The sequence below is a fragment of the Filicampus tigris genome, chromosome 2 (genome assembly GCF_054856515.1).
Source record: "Filicampus tigris isolate MCC_2025a chromosome 2, RoL_Ftig_1.0, whole genome shotgun sequence".
NCBI classification, from domain to species: Eukaryota; Metazoa; Chordata; class Actinopteri; order Syngnathiformes; family Syngnathidae; genus Filicampus; species Filicampus tigris.
In genome coordinates, this window is record NC_141218.1 from 7,594,729 (window position 1) to 7,611,796 (window position 17,068).

Sequence of the window (17,068 nt, forward strand, 5' to 3'; positions counted from 1 at the left end):
ACGCCAGCGCCGACAGCCAAAGCAAACGGAGATCAGACACACGATAGCCAGAGGCAGCCGCTAGCTACGAGCTAACGCAACCCACGGAAACACCGTCATTTAACAAGAGCACTCCATATGAAAAAACAAGCACGCAGTGTAAAGAAGTAACTGAGGCAGTGACTTATTACCTTGCTGAAGACATGATTCTCATTAAAACAGTGGAAAACGAGGGCTTTAAAAGACTCATCAAAATACTAGACCTGCATTACGAGCTGTGTTTTTAAGTTTGTTTACGTTACGTTATCTTTTATGTTTACATTCATTGCACATTTTGATAAAAATTGTCACTATTTAAATCAAAACCTGTTCAGAAAGCTTAGCTGGCTTAAAATGTCATTTTTTTCTTTTAGAGTTTTATATACATTTTGAATATGTTTTATATCTTTAACATGAGGAAAATGGTCAGAAAAGTGCATATTAGTCTTAAAAAAAACGATGTAAAAAAAGAGTCATGATAAAATCATGATCGTGATTTTATTTTTAAAAAATCGTAATATGATATTTTTGCCATATCGCCCACCCCTAGTGTGTGTATATCAGAGCTGGGCAGTCCGTCCCAGTCGGACCCTCTAGGATGCCCATTTTTGGTGCAGGGGCGGTAGGTGCTGACAATTTTTAAAAAAGGGCTGGATTTTAGTCCGGCCCACTAATCGGCCCTCATGCGTTTCACGTGGTCGCGAGGCGGCCAAATTTCATCTCAGCATACCCGGTGAAAGGCTTCTTTTTAGGCTTCTTTCTACTCCCGCGTCGGCACGAGCGACAACTGTCGCATTGATTCACGTGACCGTCGCACTGTGCTGTTGGCGACAGGTCGGCAAACACATGCCACGCACACATCAGGAATTGTTGCTGCTCTGATCGGTCCATTATGTCACATATTGCGATGACATACAGTTTCCACGCAGAGGAGAGGATGCACCACGCAGCTCGCTGCTGCAAAGCAAACTATTTTGGCAGCGGCGTGGGTGTTAAGTCACGTATGTGTGTGTAAAGAAGCTACTCACCCACGTTCCCCCTTAGCAGCCACCTTCCAGATCGTTTTCGCAATAAAATTAAATGCATCGTCTAGTCATCTCGGTCCCTGTATGGTTGTAGCAGGCACGATATCCGTTGTTGTCGCTGTCTTTTTGAAGCGACGCCCCCCCCGATTTGGAACGTAACTGTTTCAAAACAACGCCGGCACATCAAGGTGGAGTTCATTCACTTCTTCTGGCGTCTTCCGTACTTCTGGAAATACGCCGTCGCAAACCTGCTGTGTAGTGGATTGCTGGTATGCTTTTATTTTGAAGGCCGGGAAGTCTGAATGAGGGGAAGTGTGGAAAATAAATGAGTAACTTGTTGAATGCTTGCAGATTTGTCGTCTGTTGGACCCAAATAATTATACAGTACGACAAAACCATCCCCAGGTTTCGCAATGGAAGTACGTACACGCAGGGTAAGTACTAGTGGCGCGTTTGAAACATGTTTGAAGCGTGTCCACAGCCGGTTTGAATAGTAAATTAGCCAGCTAATGGTCTTTGAATAAACCTCTTCCGTTAGCATCTCTCCTGCGGCGGCGTAATGCGCGTTTTTTTTTTTTTAGGGGTGATCATTTTTATGAATAAGGGCGGGGGCTCGAGGCCGGAAGGGTACCCAGGTCAACGGTGGAGGGTCGCGGCCGGACCGGCAAAAAAGGTTCACGTGCCCAGCTCTGGTGTGTATGAAAAAAAAAAAAAATATATATATATATATATATATATATATATATATATATATATATATATATATATATATATATATATATATATATATATATATATATATATATATATATATAGAGAGAGAGAGAGAGAGAGAGAGAGGGAGAGAGAGAGAGAGAGAGAGATATTGTACTGTATACTTCAAAAGTAAAAATAGAGTAAACCACAAACTAACACATTCTGAAGAATTGAGTTACCTGAGTGAGGTATTCAAGTCCTGGCGGGACCCCAACGGGAACCACAGCAGCCTGGGCCGGTGCAGGGGCAATGGCTCCGGGGGACCCGCCATAAACGGGCGCCACTGCCGTGGGTCCCGGTTGAAACATGACAGGAGGTGGACCTTGGTTGTAGTTCATGTTGAAGCCTGGAGCGGGGGCTTGAATGGGGTCCCCATAGCCACCCTGAAATGCAGGATAGGGGGCCACTGATTGGCCGCCGTGATGCGTCATAGTGTAAGGCTCCTGGGGGGGGTAACCTGGCAAAAACAAACACAGGAAATTTGGTGCGCTGATGGAATTTTAGAACTACCGCTAACATAGGGACACAAAAACTGGTGTGACAGGACCAAGCAAATCCGAATGAACTGCTTGAAAGGAAAGGACTTAGTAGAGGGACTTACCGGACATGATGACTTATTGTGACTACCGGTTACTCCTTCCTGGGAAACGAATGGGAGGGAATTAAGAGAGTTTAAACACATTTCACAAAAACTAAAATTAAACCAAACAATTATTATTTTTCAAATACATATATATACACAAAAAATTGTCTCCCAATAAACACATTTTCCGCATTCTAAGCCAACTTTGTTTCCATCGCTAGCGCTTGAGGTCGTACTTGAAAAGCCCGAGGCCGTGTCGCTTCGTGCGATTTGGGAATGGTTGGAATGATTTGGAATGAAAAATCTCTATTGGTGACTGAAATTAGGTTAAACGACGACATTTCAACGTATGGAAAGGTAACATGGATGCTTTTTCGTCCGTCCTTCAAGACTCCTCCGAGTTTGAGCCACCCGAGACCAAAACAAACATTATTGGTTTATTTTTGTTGTTGTTTTTAAAGATGAAGCTACACTCAAAGTAAACTCACCTGTTGAATAAGCAACAGTTTGTGCTCCTCCAAACCAGACAAAGTCCACACTGAAATCGTTTGGGTCGAATGTGTTTTGGCGGAGTCCTTGCGACCGTCTTCCTGGCTCCTCCACGCCCCTTTTTTTTTTTTTTTTTTTTTTTTTTTTGTGGATTCATCACGCGGCGTTAATGAAGTGTACGGCAACGCCCAATCTTTAAATGGCCAAGATTGGGGCTCCATAGAAAGTTATGGGATGCATGAATGGTTACGTTTTCGATTTGCGTTGCTTTGACTTTACTGCGAAATGAGCGTTTATGGAAACTTACGTCATTGGACTTACAGCTGTCATGCTGCTAAAGTCCACAAGAGGGAGACAGTACTCCACTCACGACTACCTCTCCCAGAATTGGAGCTATATTAGCTTTAGTTCTTGTTTTTTTTATTCATTAAGAAAACAGCTCATGAAATAATTGTTTTCATGAAATTGAATACATTTGTTGAAAATATTTTGCTCTGTCAGCCTTTTATTCTTCACTCGATTTATGTACTGTATTTCATTTTGAGTGCCCTCAATTCTTAAAATAGATATTCTAAAATGAATAGACAAAATGAATAACAATAATAATGCCGATAACACTAATAAGTAATACAAGCAAGCAATTCATTAAACACATTTGGAATACGATCATCTGAACTGATTGCAGTGTGCAATATTGTATTATATAGTTGAGTATTTAATGTTTTATTAGAATATTTAAAGAATTATTTAAATAAATTAGTCAATACATATATACAAACACGCACGCGCACACACACACACAAACACACATATACATATGGGAATCATTTTTTAGAAATTAATTTGAAAAATGATTGAGAATGAAATAATTAAAACTGAAATAATTTAATACATTAAAAAATATGTGTATAAAATAAATTATTGTGGTGACCCACAAGAGAGAGACAAAGGGATGATAACTTCAAAGGGTTTTTTTAGAGACGTGACTTGCCTTCCTCACCTCATCTTGTCATTTACCGCATCTGCACAATCTAATAAATACACTACAGAGAATACAGAAACATCTTAATAATTTTTTTCTTGAGATTGATTTCAATTTTAAAAAATCCCCGTCAATGCTGCTCTTTGCATTGTTGTCAATTAATCAACACAAAAAAATTAAAAGCTTGACATAACTGCATCGGCCAAGGAACAATCAAACATGGAATAGTATTGAATAATGAATTTATACAATTATTTTGATAAATTGTCTATGAATTCATTTGTATCTGTATGTGTATTCAGGGACGTGTGAGACCAAAAGTCGACCTGGAAATATTCATCAGGGGGCAGACGGCTACTGGTGGCCGTAATGGACAGGACCGGTCCGGAAATACACCGGCCGTTCGGGAAAATTCACAATTTCCCGAAATTCCTGATGGCCACCCCACCCATGTGTGTATTCTTTGATTGATGTATTTGAAATAAAGACATGAAATGAAATCATTTTTGAAATCAAGATAAAAATGAAATGTGTGAATGAATCGATAAATGGAATAAACCCATGTCTATTATTTTCATTTCAGTTTGAATTGGCTGAATTGCCTGATGTGGGTTGGGACTGCGGTGTCGTGTCCGTCCACACTGGGTGGTCCCCATCCACACGAAGCCTTTGATGAGTCCTCGATAAGGACGCTAATCAGTCAGTGCGTCACAATACTGGAGCTGCCTCGGTTTATTTACGTCTGCGCTCGCTCACTCGCTCAACTCTGAAAATGCAACTTGCAGTTGCAGGAAAAGAGCAGACGTGCTCAACGTGCTTACCTATGGGATGTCAATTCAGCACAACAGCTTGCTTGCAATATCTCACGGCCCAAAGTCAGATTTTGCGTGAGTAAACATTGGCCATATAAGAGGGGAAACGTATACGAGAAATCATGATTTATAAGGGAAAAAACATTGTTTATGAGAAACAAAGTAATAATTTACAAGATTTCAGTTACAATTACATTATAAAATTGTACTTTGACAAATGAAAACAGTCACAAATATATCGTTTGACGTGAATAGCAGCTGTTACAGAAAAAAAAAAATTTCAGTGAGTCACGTAGTTGTATAACTCTTCTTTGTGTATGTCTGTATTATACTGCCCCCTGGTGGCCGTGGAGAGATATACTGTATATATTAAGGGTGGGCGATATGACGATATTAGATCGTTAAGCGGTTTAACGTGTTCACGATTTCATAAAGCCAAAAGATCGCTTGATCGTCTGCATGGCACATTCTATACAGTTTAGCTCTATGTCGGCGCAAAGCAACTGATGCGCATACCCGACCAACGGGAAGCTATATCGGCAAGTCACCACGAAGCAGAGTTGGTCCCGAAAAGAAACTCCACATCCACAGTGTCGATTTGGTTTGGCTTTTCCTCGGAGGAGAAAGCGCAAACCAGTTATTTGCAGAGACTCGGTCGGACTCAGAGCGCCGACAGCCAAAGCAAACGGAGATCAGACACATGGTAGCCAGAGGCAGCCGCTAGCTCCAAGCTAACGCAACTCACGGTAACACCGTCATTTAACAAGGGCACTCCATATGATAAAACAGGCAAGCAGTGTAAAGAAGTAACTGAGGCAGTGACTTATTACCTTGCTGAAGACATGATTCCCAATAAAACAGTGGAAAACCATAGATCCTTCTACCTTTTTCCCTTTATGTTTACATTCACTGCACATTTTGGTAAAAAATGTCACTATGTATTCAAATTAAAACCTGTTCAGAAAGCTTAGCTGGATTAAAATGTCATTTGTTTTTCTTTTAAAGTTTTATATATATTTGAAATGGTAAATGGGCTGTCATTTATATAGCGCTTTTCTACCTTGGGTACTCAAAACGCTTTACACTTTACCTCATCTACCTACTGATGACGCAGCATCAGGAGCAACTAGGGGTTCAGTATCTTGCTCAAGGATACTTTGACATGGTCACAATGGCCGGGGACCCAAAACCACCGGGTTGGGAAACGACCACTCTACCACTGAGCCCTGCCGCCCCATGAGGAAATTTATGTCAATTTATCGGCTATGTTTATGTTTTATGTCTGTTATATTTTATATATTATTTATATATTTATTTATACAATATAATAATAATATTAATAAACGTATCACAGCCTTTTATTGTTTTATCTATTTATTGTATTGTTTGTAAAGTGCTTTGTTACAGCTCTAGCTGTTATGAAATGCGCTATATAAATAAAATTGTATTGTATTGTATATTGTATTGTGTATGTCTGTATTTTTCTGCCCCCTGGTGGCCGTGGAGCACATGAGAAGTAGCTGCACAATTCACACGTTCAGTACATGAACTTGTGATTCAGACGCCGCTTTATTCCTCAAATTGTATTTAATCATGTTAATATGGTAGCGTCGCTGTGAGGCTGATGCGCTCCCAGCCCAGCATGCTTTGCGGCACTAAGGATGTAATTTGCATTTAAAATGCATGTTTTCTGTCAATTATTTCTTCAGTCCTTGTTTTAGTTGTTTCGTTATTTGCTAATGTGCTCTTAAATTTGCTGCTATATGATTTTAGTTTTTATGTGGCACCGGTATCGTGCATGACGTGTTGACTAATGACTAGCCTACACGTTTATGAATCGTTAGCAAGTTGATAGCTTGCTAATAAATAAATACCATTGTGTTACTGGCTTGTAAACACCACAGCATGTCCATACATAACACATTTCTGTTAGATGCCATATCTCATATTTAATATTTCGCTGGTTAATTAATTGGTTGGGGTGCTGGAGCGGATGAACGTAATTTGACTGCCATTCTTTTCAATGGGGAGCGCCGATGTGAGTTTCACGTGTGCTCACAGAATGACTCAAACCCATCAGGTCAAGGCAAAACAGTATGATTGAAAGAAAAAAAGTTAAAATTTTCAAGTCTATGGAAGGAAAATAAATGACATGACGAGAAGAAATAGTGGCAAAAGAGTTTGGAGACGTGAGGAGATTGCAATGATATGTTCTTATCTTGGCATAAGAACGTGTGCCAAGGCGTGTCGTAGACATTTTTCCTGTTGTTGATAACGTGAAGACGGAGATGGAGCGTAATTGTCTCGCGTTTAGCCTAAACAGCCCTCCGTCATTTAAACCCGCCCTGGACGCGGGGCTACAAAAAGCCTGCACGCCGCATTTACCCACACCGAAACGCCGTGCCACCTCACACCACAACGCCGTCGCTCCGCATACAAGCTGAAAAGAGGTAAGCGCAACCTTCGGTAGGATATAACATCCAAATCCCATTTTCCATCCAATGCATATAAATGCTAAATTGACCAAAATGTAGTTATAGGATTTTATGAGGTAGAGGTTTGCAACATAAAAAAAAAACAAAGTCGTCATTTTCAAGATTAAAGTCAGAATTTTACGAGGAAAGTCATAAATTTTACAAAGAAAAAGTCAAATTTTACAAGGAAAGTCATAAGTTTTACAAAGAAAAATAAGTAAAATTTTACAAGGAAAGTCATAAATTTGACAAGAAAAAGTCCAATTTTACAAGGAAAGTCATTATTTGACGAAAGTGTTGCAATTTTACGAGAAGAATTTAAGAACTTCACATGAGAAAAAAGTAAAAACTTTACAAGTCTAAATTTTAAAAGAAAAAAAAAAGTCTAATTTTACAAGGGAAACGTCCATTTATTTGACAATTGATTATTTTATAAAATAAGTCATCAATTTTACAAGAAAAAACTAAGAATTGTACATTTACGGGAAAAAAAGTGGAACGAGAAAAGTGTAAAAATTTTACAAGGTAAGCCATTAAATAGATGTCAGTTTTACAACAAAGATTTAAGAACGTTACAAAATAATTTTTAAAAGTGTACATTTTACAAGTCAAACATTTTTAAAGGAAAAAGTGAACTTTTAAAAATGATTTTCCAAGAGAAAATGAATCTGTTTTTTTTTTTGGTTTTTTTTACATGGAAAGTGATTATTTCATTAAAGAAAAAGGAAATATTTTCAAGAAAAATGGCAGAATTTTACTTGGGGGTGGTGGGTGGTCTAAAGGAAAGTGTCATTTTCCCAATAAAGTCCCAACTTTCCAACAAGAAGGAAAAAGTCCTCCTACAAGACCATTTTGCAGAATGATGAGCATGTTATTCGATGAAGAATAAAGTTACAAAATGATGGAGCAAAAGTCTTACTTTTACAAGTCAAATTTCTGAGAACAGTCAAAGTTGCGACATTACAAGAATAATCATTTTACAACAAGTTGTACTGGTTCTAAGATGTTGGTTGCTTCTGGTGAACTACCATAAAACCTTGAGTGTTCCCCCCCGCCCCCATGTCTGTGTTTTAGATGCATTGTTCCAGGTGTGTGCTGTCCTTGTTGGCTTTGTACCTGTTCCTGGAGGTTGCGGCCGCAAGACCCAGGACCACAACGGTAGCTCATCAGCAGCATTTGAGGGTTGCTTTGATATGTTACGATGGCCTTCCAATATCTCGTTCTTCTCTGGTGACGTGTCTCTTGTCGCATCAGGATGTCAGCACAGTGGAACAGGAGCAGATGGCAGGCTGGGACGTCCCCGCCGTCGGTGGCGAGCGCAACCCGCGGCCGACGGCGGTCCTCCACACTCACCACAGCCAACATACCAGCAACCAAAGGAGGTAAACAATACTGAGCTCTTCAAAAATCCCAATATCCACGGACTGTTAGTAATCAGAGAAAAAAATATGATTTAAAAAAAAAAGTGTTACTTTGGAACGAAGTTGTCATTTTTGCAGAAAAAGTCAAATTTATGAGAATAACGGTCACAATTTTACAAGGAAACACGTCCTTTTACGATCAAGTCAGTCGGACTAGTGCATGAAGTCGTTTGACAACAAAACCAAATATGAATTTGTAAAAGAAAAAAAGGTCTGGGGATATATTATATGAATGAAAAATAAATTTGCATCAAGTGCACTTGTGAGGAGGCTAAAGATTTGCTTTTTGCGTTTGCAGGAGGAAGGCAAAGGTGGCTCGTGTAGATTCCATTGGCAGCTCACTGATGTTGACTTTCAGGAAAGCAAAGGTGTTCTTTCCAAAACAACTCACAACAAGCGGCTGGTTGCTTTCGAATAACGCTGACCTTTTTTTTTGTTGTTGTAGGATTAACCAGACGACTCACAAGAGCGCACAGGCCAGCTTTCATACGAAATATTATTGTAGGTGGCTCTGCCATGCATTTAAAACGTTTTTTTTTTCATTTTTTAAATACTGTACTCTACGCTTCAGTGCTATGTTCCCAAAGACTTTTATTTTCTTAAACTACAATTAAAGAAAACAATATTGGACTGCAGAAAATATAGATTTTTGCATTGGCTTTCACATATTTACAGTTGTCAAAGAGGATGATATGTACAGCCCCCCCCCACCCCCGTGAGAAGCAAAAAAATGCCAAAAACATCCAACATATTCCCCAACAGGGAGGAAAGAAAACAAACAAACAAACAAACAAAATAAAATAGATGTTCTCTTTCGCAAGGCGCAAACAAGCCCAACAAACATGAGCAAAACCATACAACCATTTCTGAACTGAGGAGCCCGTGGCTCTTTTTGAAATAGGGTTAAAAAAAAACAAAAAACAAAAAAAAACACTAACTGGCATGGCTAAGCGCTCCGTCGTGAACATACTTCCTCCGATCTCCATTCCAAAAAGTGCAACGCTTTAAATGTCATGTTCTGTCTCAAAAAAACATTTTGCCACATCTCTTCATTTAAAAACGAAAAAAAGTCAATTGTGGCAATATAAAAGTGAAAACTCAAATGTTAATTATTTTTCTTATCATTAGGCAGATTTTGCTGTTGTGTTCTTTAAAGTGACAAATGACATCAGTGTCCTTACCACTGACAACTACCCCCCAAAAAATGGATAAAGACATTCTCTGGTGAAAAATTCTAATTCGATGATTTTTGCTTTTTTTTTTTTTTTTTTTTTTTTTAAGGAGGCCAGTAAGAGAAACAAAACCGATTCTTAAACTTCCATTGTGCCTCGGACACAAAACGCTGATTGTCAACAGAAACCATCCGACTGTGGTCAAATGTTTGGCTGTTTTGGCTGGGGGTGTGGGGGGGGGGGGCAATAAAGCGAGAACTTTCTTTTGCTGTTCTTTTGTTTCTCTTAAGTGTCTTTTTTGTGTCCCGAGCGCCTGGAGTGCATGCACTTGTGGCAGTAGAAGATGTCGGGCACGTTGGACTTCTTGATCTTGACGCAGGACAAATGCACCCAGATGGCGCACTGGTTACACTCGATCATCGGCCGCCCGGCGAACGGCTTGCCGCAGTAGCACGTGATCAAGTCCCACGAATCGTCGCCTGAAACGCACACACGCCGACTAATCAGCAATGCAGACTTTTACTAGTAGACGTGGACAGAGAGAGAAAGACAGAGAGAGCGAGAGAGAGAAAGACAGAGAGAGCGAGAGAGAGAGAGACAGTGTGAGAGAGACAGAGCAAGAGAATGAGAGAGAGAGAGAGAGGATGAGAGCGAGCGAGAGCGCAAGAATGAGAGAGAGCGAGAACAGAAGCTACGCCCGCTGAGGACACACCTGACTCCACCATGATGTCTTCATCGGCGATCCAGGTCTCACCCTCGCTGGAGCTCATCTCGGCGTCCCTGGCGGCCTCGTGGGGCGGCGTTTTGTCGTGGGTGGCGTGCGGCGAGGGGCCCCCTCGGAGCGGCCGCCACTCCTCGGAGTCACTGTGGGGCAGCGGCGGCGGCGAGCTCTTGAGCTTCTTGGCTTTGGGCTGCTTGGAGTTCTTACTGCGCTTGATGCGCGCCCGCTTCTCGCCCTCGCTGCTGCCGCTGTCAGCCGCCGCCAGCGACAGCCTCTTGAGCTTTTTGTCCTTTTTGCGCTCGGCCTTGGCGCCGGTGGCCTGGCTCTCGTACAGCGAGTCCTTCAGGCGCATCTTGTCCAGCAAAGCGCTGTCGGGGTGGACGCTTTTGCCCTTGTTGGCGCGGGCTTTGTGGACAAACGTGTGGATGGTGTGGATGTCCGGGCCGCCGTCCGCCCAGGTGCCGCCGACGCCGCCGTCCGCCGTCGAACTGTGCGCGGAGCTGGACGACGTCGGGGACCACGAGCTTTCCTACGGGACAGGACAGACGCGTGTTGATGCTCAACGAGAGACTTTCATGTGTTGTTGTCACCTTCTTTAGCAGAATTTTCTTTTAATGAAAAAAATATTATAAAAGTCGATCGAACGCGCATCGGAAATGCATTTGCAGGGGTACCTCGACTTACAATTGACCCAACTTAGTTCTTTTTTTTTTTTAATATGTCACTTGACTTTTAATCCTGAATATTATCCATTTACTCCAAATAATGTACCTTGCATTCGCCGACTATGTCAACATTTATCTATGCCAACAACATATAGTGACAGGCAGAACAATTCTATGACCTAAAGCCAGGTTCACCCAGCAGGATAATTGGCCCGATTTTAGCGCCGAATCTCCCCTCCCAACAATCGTAGGTCGGGGGCGACGTTCATAATGGCTCCAAAGAGAATCTTATCAGGTAATCCTGCCGTGTGTGGTGTGCTCAGCCTGATCTCGGCCGCTTTGATGTCCGACCTCAAAATCGGGGATATTCAACATGTTGGATTTTTTGGGTCCGACTTCGTACCGTGTGTGCTGTGCCCCGAGGATAAACCAGCACACAGCCAGATGACAGTGACGTACAGCCAATCAGAAAACGAGGTGACGGTGAATCCAAAATGAAAACAGTCATGGTGCAACGGAGACCAATGTCTTTTCTTTTTGTGTCACTTTTTCCCCCCACCCAAAATGATTCAAAAATTAGCGCCACCGTCAAGACACGACCTGAGATCCCTGCTGCCTTTTCATCCGCCACGTTCGTTCATTCCGAAGTCTCGTGTAATCTCGAGGGGTTTCGCAAGATTTTCCGTCTGACGTGAGGATATCTGTGAATGAATGTGGTTCGTGTGTGATGTGTTGATCTTGCCTTGTGGCTGAACACCACACATACAGCACGTTCAAAACTGAAGGACAGGTTGTTGTTTTTTTCTCGTCACGCGTGGGGTTTCTCAGAGTTTGGAAGCCGGCCGCCAATTTTAAAATCTTGCCATGTGAACCTGCCTGAACAGTAGGTACAATTAAGATGTGTAACCCCAAACTTTGCAACTGTAAAATAAGATTTGGTTTAACGACAGTCGGGAAACACTATGTGGATGGCAACAAACAGCGAAGAGTAAGAATAAAAGTTAGCTTTCAACATTTTCCAGCAGGCTTTCTCAAGGAGCTTCTTTGCCTGCATGTCTCACTTGGAATGGAATCTTCCACCGCGTTACTGTTGCCCGTCAAGCCTGCCGGCAATTAGCATCATTGAAAGGCGCCATAAAAAACTACGCTGCTATTATTCGTGACTATTAAAAGGTATGTGAAAATTGATGCTGACCTCTTTGGGACTGGGGATGTAACCAGCATAAGCCAGGACAAAACTGCAGAACTTGTTGAAGTCCTCCACAGTCCTTCTTTTCCTCTCTGGAGGCTACGCAAAATGAACAGTTAGTCCAAAGTTGTTAACAAATGTGAAGAGGCTAGTTGGGGTACTTACCAAAGGTTCAGTTTTGCACGTCAAAAGCGAATCTGTAGGCAGAGAAAGATATGAAGTAGTAAAGTGAAGATTAAACTAAAATGACACAAAATGCATAGTCTGGTTGGAAGGATCACTTTATGTATTTTGAAATCTTTTCATTTCGTCTGCTACTCAGCTAACCCACACTCCGGTTGGCTGACGAGCTTTAGTGCAAAATATCCATCCATAAACTGGCAGACGCCAAAATTCCGAGGGGTTTTCCTAGGTGCTGTCAAAATGACTGTGAGGTTACAAACAGTGTCACTTAGCCTAAAAACTTTACAAAATACCACAAATGTAACATAAAAGGTGAGCGAAAAAAAGTGTGTGCAGCGGAGCAGATCTTGTACTTCAGTCAATTGTCCCCCCCCACCCCCCGAATTTATTTGCTGTGGGGGGCCTTTAGAGGTCTTTGAAGTGCTCATTCCATCTATTTAAAACAATTCCACAAAGATGGCGGCTACTTGTCAAGTCACTACATCAAGTTAACACGTTGATTCCTAACTTTCACTGTTTGTTATTACTAATGATGAGCATTGGAGCCTATTTCCTGGGGTTTCATTCATTTGTCGAAATGGATCCCCTCTCCAGGGCCGCACGTTAAGAACGAGAGCCAAGCTAGCTAATGCTAGCATTAGCCGCTAAACGGCTCAATATCTTAACGGGGGATTATTCAGTGATACATGCGTAGCGACCCAACCACAAAAGGGTGGGTCGTTAACAATTTGCTTAGCAATAAACCTAACACGATAGCAACGAATGAATACGTTGATTGCGCTGTTGTTACCCACAATGTGGGCATTTGAAGTGTGTGTTTAATGCAGAAAATGACGCTGGTTGGTTGGCCGGACAACTTGCAGCATGTTTGAATTGTCTTGGAGCTAAGCGGCTAGCTAACATTAGCCAACAGCCCTGTCACTGCAAGTGCACCGATATAGCGTCCCCATTCGATGGTCATTCGATGGTGACGAGACGATCGCGAGTAAAAAAACCGCCGGTGGCGAAACGTCAAGGATGGGGAAAGTTGACTTAGCCATTAGCGGCTAACGTGCTAATCACGCCACTGCTTGCGAGAGGCAGGTGGAAGGCATCTCAATGTCGCTTGTCAACTCGATTTTGGAGGCATTAGTCGATGTAGATTTGCTTCGTTTGCAGGGAAAACCAGTGTCAATTCCACGGAGACCAAAGTAGCACTACTTTAATCCCATATGCATGTTGGGTAATGTAAGCTAGCTTGGCGCGGTTATCCAGCCAAACCGAACGCCGCGTTAAAACACAAAAGGCAGCCACCACCGTATAAAATTATAGGACCAATATCGAACAAGAAAGGATTAAACTGCTTCCTTTGATCAACAACTTTGCGCTAGTTGTCACGGAAATTGAGAATTGTGACCTACGCAAGCGAATGTAACGGCGACGTTAGCCGCCGGGCTTTCAACAGCTCCATTTCTCCCTCGGCGAATGTGCTTAAAGCCCACGCAAAGCGGCTTATGAAGCCCTCATCAATGCCAAAAAACATACCTTGGTGCTCGGACATTATGTCAAGCATTGTCCCCTCGACGAGCAGGCCTTAAGGTCCGAGAAACGGAACCAGCAGCGGGCGCGCTAGCCGGAGCGAGGCGGCCGTCTCGCTGTGCTTTCTCCGGCGTGACTGCGCCCAAACTGTCGGGAAACTGCAAGGACGCCGAGGCAAGAAACAAAACAAAACAAAAAACGTTTCTGCAACAACCACACGAGTTGCAAAGGCACAGTCTTCACAGTGTATTGCTGCGTCCAGGTGTCGCCACGCTATCGACACAAGCGAGAAAAAGCACTTTTTCTGTCGCTCGTACCATTCCGCTGCATTTAAAATCCGTGCCGCCACCGTACAGCTCGGCTGTAAAACATCGTTAAATTCAATCCAGTGGCAGTAGAACCGCGCTGGAAACTTCTCCGATATAAATAAATATATATGTCTATATCTTTCGTAGTCTGGCAACACGACAGGGAGGATTCTCCACAGGTCTACGCGCGGCAGAAGCTCGTAGAGTCCATCGGAGGAATGGTTCACCCCAGAGGATGATGGGTAATGATGTTTGAGTAGGTTACGTACTGCCGCGAATTCCGTGTAATTAAACTACACTTCCCGTGGGGCACCAGGACATAAAGCCACCAGCGCCGTTGCCGACAGGCTACGCCACGAAATATTTTGGACCAGACGCGGCGGTCGATGTATATAGACTTGTGATCTATATACGGAAGGGCCTCATATAGAGAATGCTGCCGCTGCGTAAGACGTGCTACCCCCTTGAGCCATTTCGTGTCAACAATACCACTGTCGTAAGCGTATGCTAATTAGCGTTAGCATCTGTAGCACCATGTTGCTTGACTTGCTGCAAGGAATTGACCCCGGAGGTTTTCTTGTCATCCAAGGTACCTGGGACTCAACATGCTTTTCAGTGACATTAAAAAAAGACTAACGAAACCTGTCCTGAATTAAAGATTCCTGTAGTTGTTCGGGCCGGCGTCTTATGTGGAGTTTCATCAAGGCTGCATTGAACAGGTTGTCAACATGTGGCAGTAGGCATCTTCTTGACTGTTGGGACATAAATTCATGCTGTGAATTTTAGGACAGAAGCAGTCCATGTCCTAAGTTTTGAAGTCAGTGAGGATGAGCTCAAGAATGGCTTGAAAGGATCCCCCATTGAAAGGTATTCATTCAAACAACACTCAAGGTTCAGTTGGAATCATCATTTCGTCCAGGGGCAAAGTGCTACCAGCATCTTGAGGTTGGTTTTTGCTGCTGTCATTTCAGGCTCCACTACCACAATGCTTACAGCGACCCACTGGGCTGGACTGGCCACGACGCCTTCACGGTGGACCAGTTCTGCGTGGAGGGAGTCACACAGCTCATCAAGCAGTCCTCACAAATCAAGCCGGCCATTTTAGTTATCGACTCGCTCTCGTGGATTCTGAGACACGTCAGCCCGTCTGCAGTCTGCAAAATTCTCCAACAGCTTAAAAATGGTGATCTATAATTGTTTTTTCCCAGAACAAATCACAAATCATGTTTGCGACATGGGCTGATGTCCTACTTCAAACTAGTGAGACTTTAGACGCATGTTTTTCAAGATTTGCTAGAGGTTTTCTGTGAAAATTAGGAGCTTTAAGTGGGCACGTGTGTACATAAGGTGGATGTGTGGGAAACGTCATCGGGCTCCTCCATTCCGATATGCACCCGCGGGGTACGGTGGGCAGCCTGTGCCACTTGGCCACGTCGCTCATCACCGTGGCAAGGGGACTGAGAGGAGACCAAGCAACGATAACCAAGCGCTTAAAGTCAGGAAAGGTTTTGCAAGATGTAAGTATTAAATACGTGATGAAGACTTGGAGGTGGGGGAAATAATGAAAAACATGAATTATTTGTTAATGCGTAGGAGGAGGTGTTCTCCATCAAAGATGACCTGACTGTGGATGGTCAGAGCAAGCCCAGCCGGGCTGAGCCACAAGATCAGAGGGTACCATTGAATCTATTACAAATATCCAACTCGGTACTCGTAATATTTATCTCATATTACCACTTTGTTTTCTGTAAATAGAAAAAAAAAGTCTCATGAGATTGCACAAACTACAAAATGTTACTCCTCAAGCAACATTTTACTATTCTTAAACTTTTTTTCCCCCTAACACATAATGGAGAGGGAACACTTTGCCATAAACTATGATGTATAATATGGTAAAATGAATTGAAATGAATTAGAAATACTAATAAACTCCCATTTGGGGTTATTGCAGGCAGACCCAACTGCAAATTTGACCTTCAACCTACGCTTGTCTGACAGCCAGCGCGAGGCCAAGGAGAAGCTAGCACTGCCCTTTGTCTTCAGTAGTGAGAAGTAAGAAACTCTCGAGTTTTACTTCGTCATTTTTCAGTTTTTTCGACATTCACCCTTTGCTCTTGTTTCTGTCTGGTAGGAAAGCAGCTCTTCTCCACACCAGTTCAGGGAGAATTGTCTACGAGCCGGACGCCAACGACGACTATGACCAGGAGGATCCGGACGACGATCTTGACGTGTGATGGTCTTGTTTGCTTTAAGAGTACAAACTTTGTGTTTTTAATGACTTTAAATGAATTGTTGAATATTAAATGTAACAATGGATGAAAAAAACAGTGTCTTGTGGTGGTCTACAACCATTCTCTCTTGATTTTGACATAGGATAGGTTCTATGTTCAGTATATGTATACATGGAGGGCCGAAAGCAGGTATTAAAAAAAAACATTTTTGTACATATACTGATTTTATCCTGGCATCTTTTACTCCCTGACCTCCTTTCTATTTTGCAGCCTTCCTTGCTTAAAGCAACTTTTCTTCCTTCTTCAGTACTTGTCCATCACTGCTGTAGAAGAAAACATTTTATCCTCAACTCAAATTATTTGCCAATACTCTAGGTACTTAAAAAAAAATACTGATGTGTCTGTCCATCTTTTGGCCCACTCTGTGGGAATGAAGTAAGTCACTAATTCCTGACCACTGCACTGTGACACATTATCCAATTTTACACCTTTGTTCATGCCAGTGACGTATATTGATAGGC

The 17,068-nt window shown here is 42.5% G+C and overlaps 3 protein-coding genes and 1 long non-coding RNA gene across 5 annotated transcripts in view; 2 read left to right on the top strand and 2 right to left on the bottom strand.

The window, feature by feature from the left end:
• LOC147151180 (phospholipid scramblase 2-like) overlaps positions 1-2,991 on the bottom strand; it is a 9,067-nt gene extending 6,076 nt beyond the window's left edge. The window contains exons 1-3 of the mRNA XM_086014988.1: positions 2,871-2,991; positions 2,401-2,439; positions 1,979-2,256 (exon numbers count right to left, since the gene is read on the bottom strand). Of these exons, the coding sequence (XP_085871114.1) occupies positions 1,979-2,256; positions 2,401-2,407 (285 nt within the window). The 5' untranslated portion in view covers positions 2,408-2,439; positions 2,871-2,991. The remainder of the gene's footprint in view (positions 1-1,978; positions 2,257-2,400; positions 2,440-2,870) is intronic.
• Positions 2,992-6,932: 3,941 nt separating this feature from the next.
• Positions 6,933-9,200, top strand: LOC147151181 (uncharacterized). Its single transcript, XR_015084804.1, has 5 exons — positions 6,933-7,115; positions 8,214-8,297; positions 8,394-8,521; positions 8,859-8,928; positions 9,006-9,200. It is a non-coding gene; the product is annotated as an uncharacterized LOC147151181 (long non-coding RNA).
• phf23b (PHD finger protein 23b) lies at positions 9,134-14,602 on the bottom strand. The gene is made up of 6 exons (XM_086022810.1): positions 14,326-14,602; positions 14,015-14,166; positions 12,473-12,504; positions 12,314-12,406; positions 10,445-10,982; positions 9,134-10,211 (listed from the first exon to the last, which is right to left on the bottom strand). Exons 2-6 carry the CDS (start codon positions 14,040-14,042, stop codon positions 10,018-10,020), a joined length of 885 nt encoding a protein of 294 aa, XP_085878936.1. The 5' UTR covers positions 14,043-14,166; positions 14,326-14,602; the 3' UTR covers positions 9,134-10,017.
• On the top strand, positions 14,390-16,653 carry elp5 (elongator acetyltransferase complex subunit 5). 2 transcript variants are annotated; one of them, XM_086022798.1, is made up of 8 exons: positions 14,390-14,812; positions 14,906-15,035; positions 15,103-15,183; positions 15,288-15,499; positions 15,664-15,833; positions 15,910-15,990; positions 16,268-16,368; positions 16,448-16,653. In XM_086022798.1, exons 2-8 carry the CDS (start codon positions 15,004-15,006, stop codon positions 16,548-16,550), a joined length of 780 nt encoding a protein of 259 aa, XP_085878924.1. In that variant the 5' UTR covers positions 14,390-14,812; positions 14,906-15,003; the 3' UTR covers positions 16,551-16,653. The 2 variants fall into 2 exon arrangements, with proteins under 2 accessions (XP_085878924.1, XP_085878915.1); XM_086022789.1 differs by having other exon boundaries at positions 14,477-14,905; positions 14,975-15,035; positions 16,448-16,651.
• Positions 16,654-17,068: the final 415 nt, after the last annotated feature.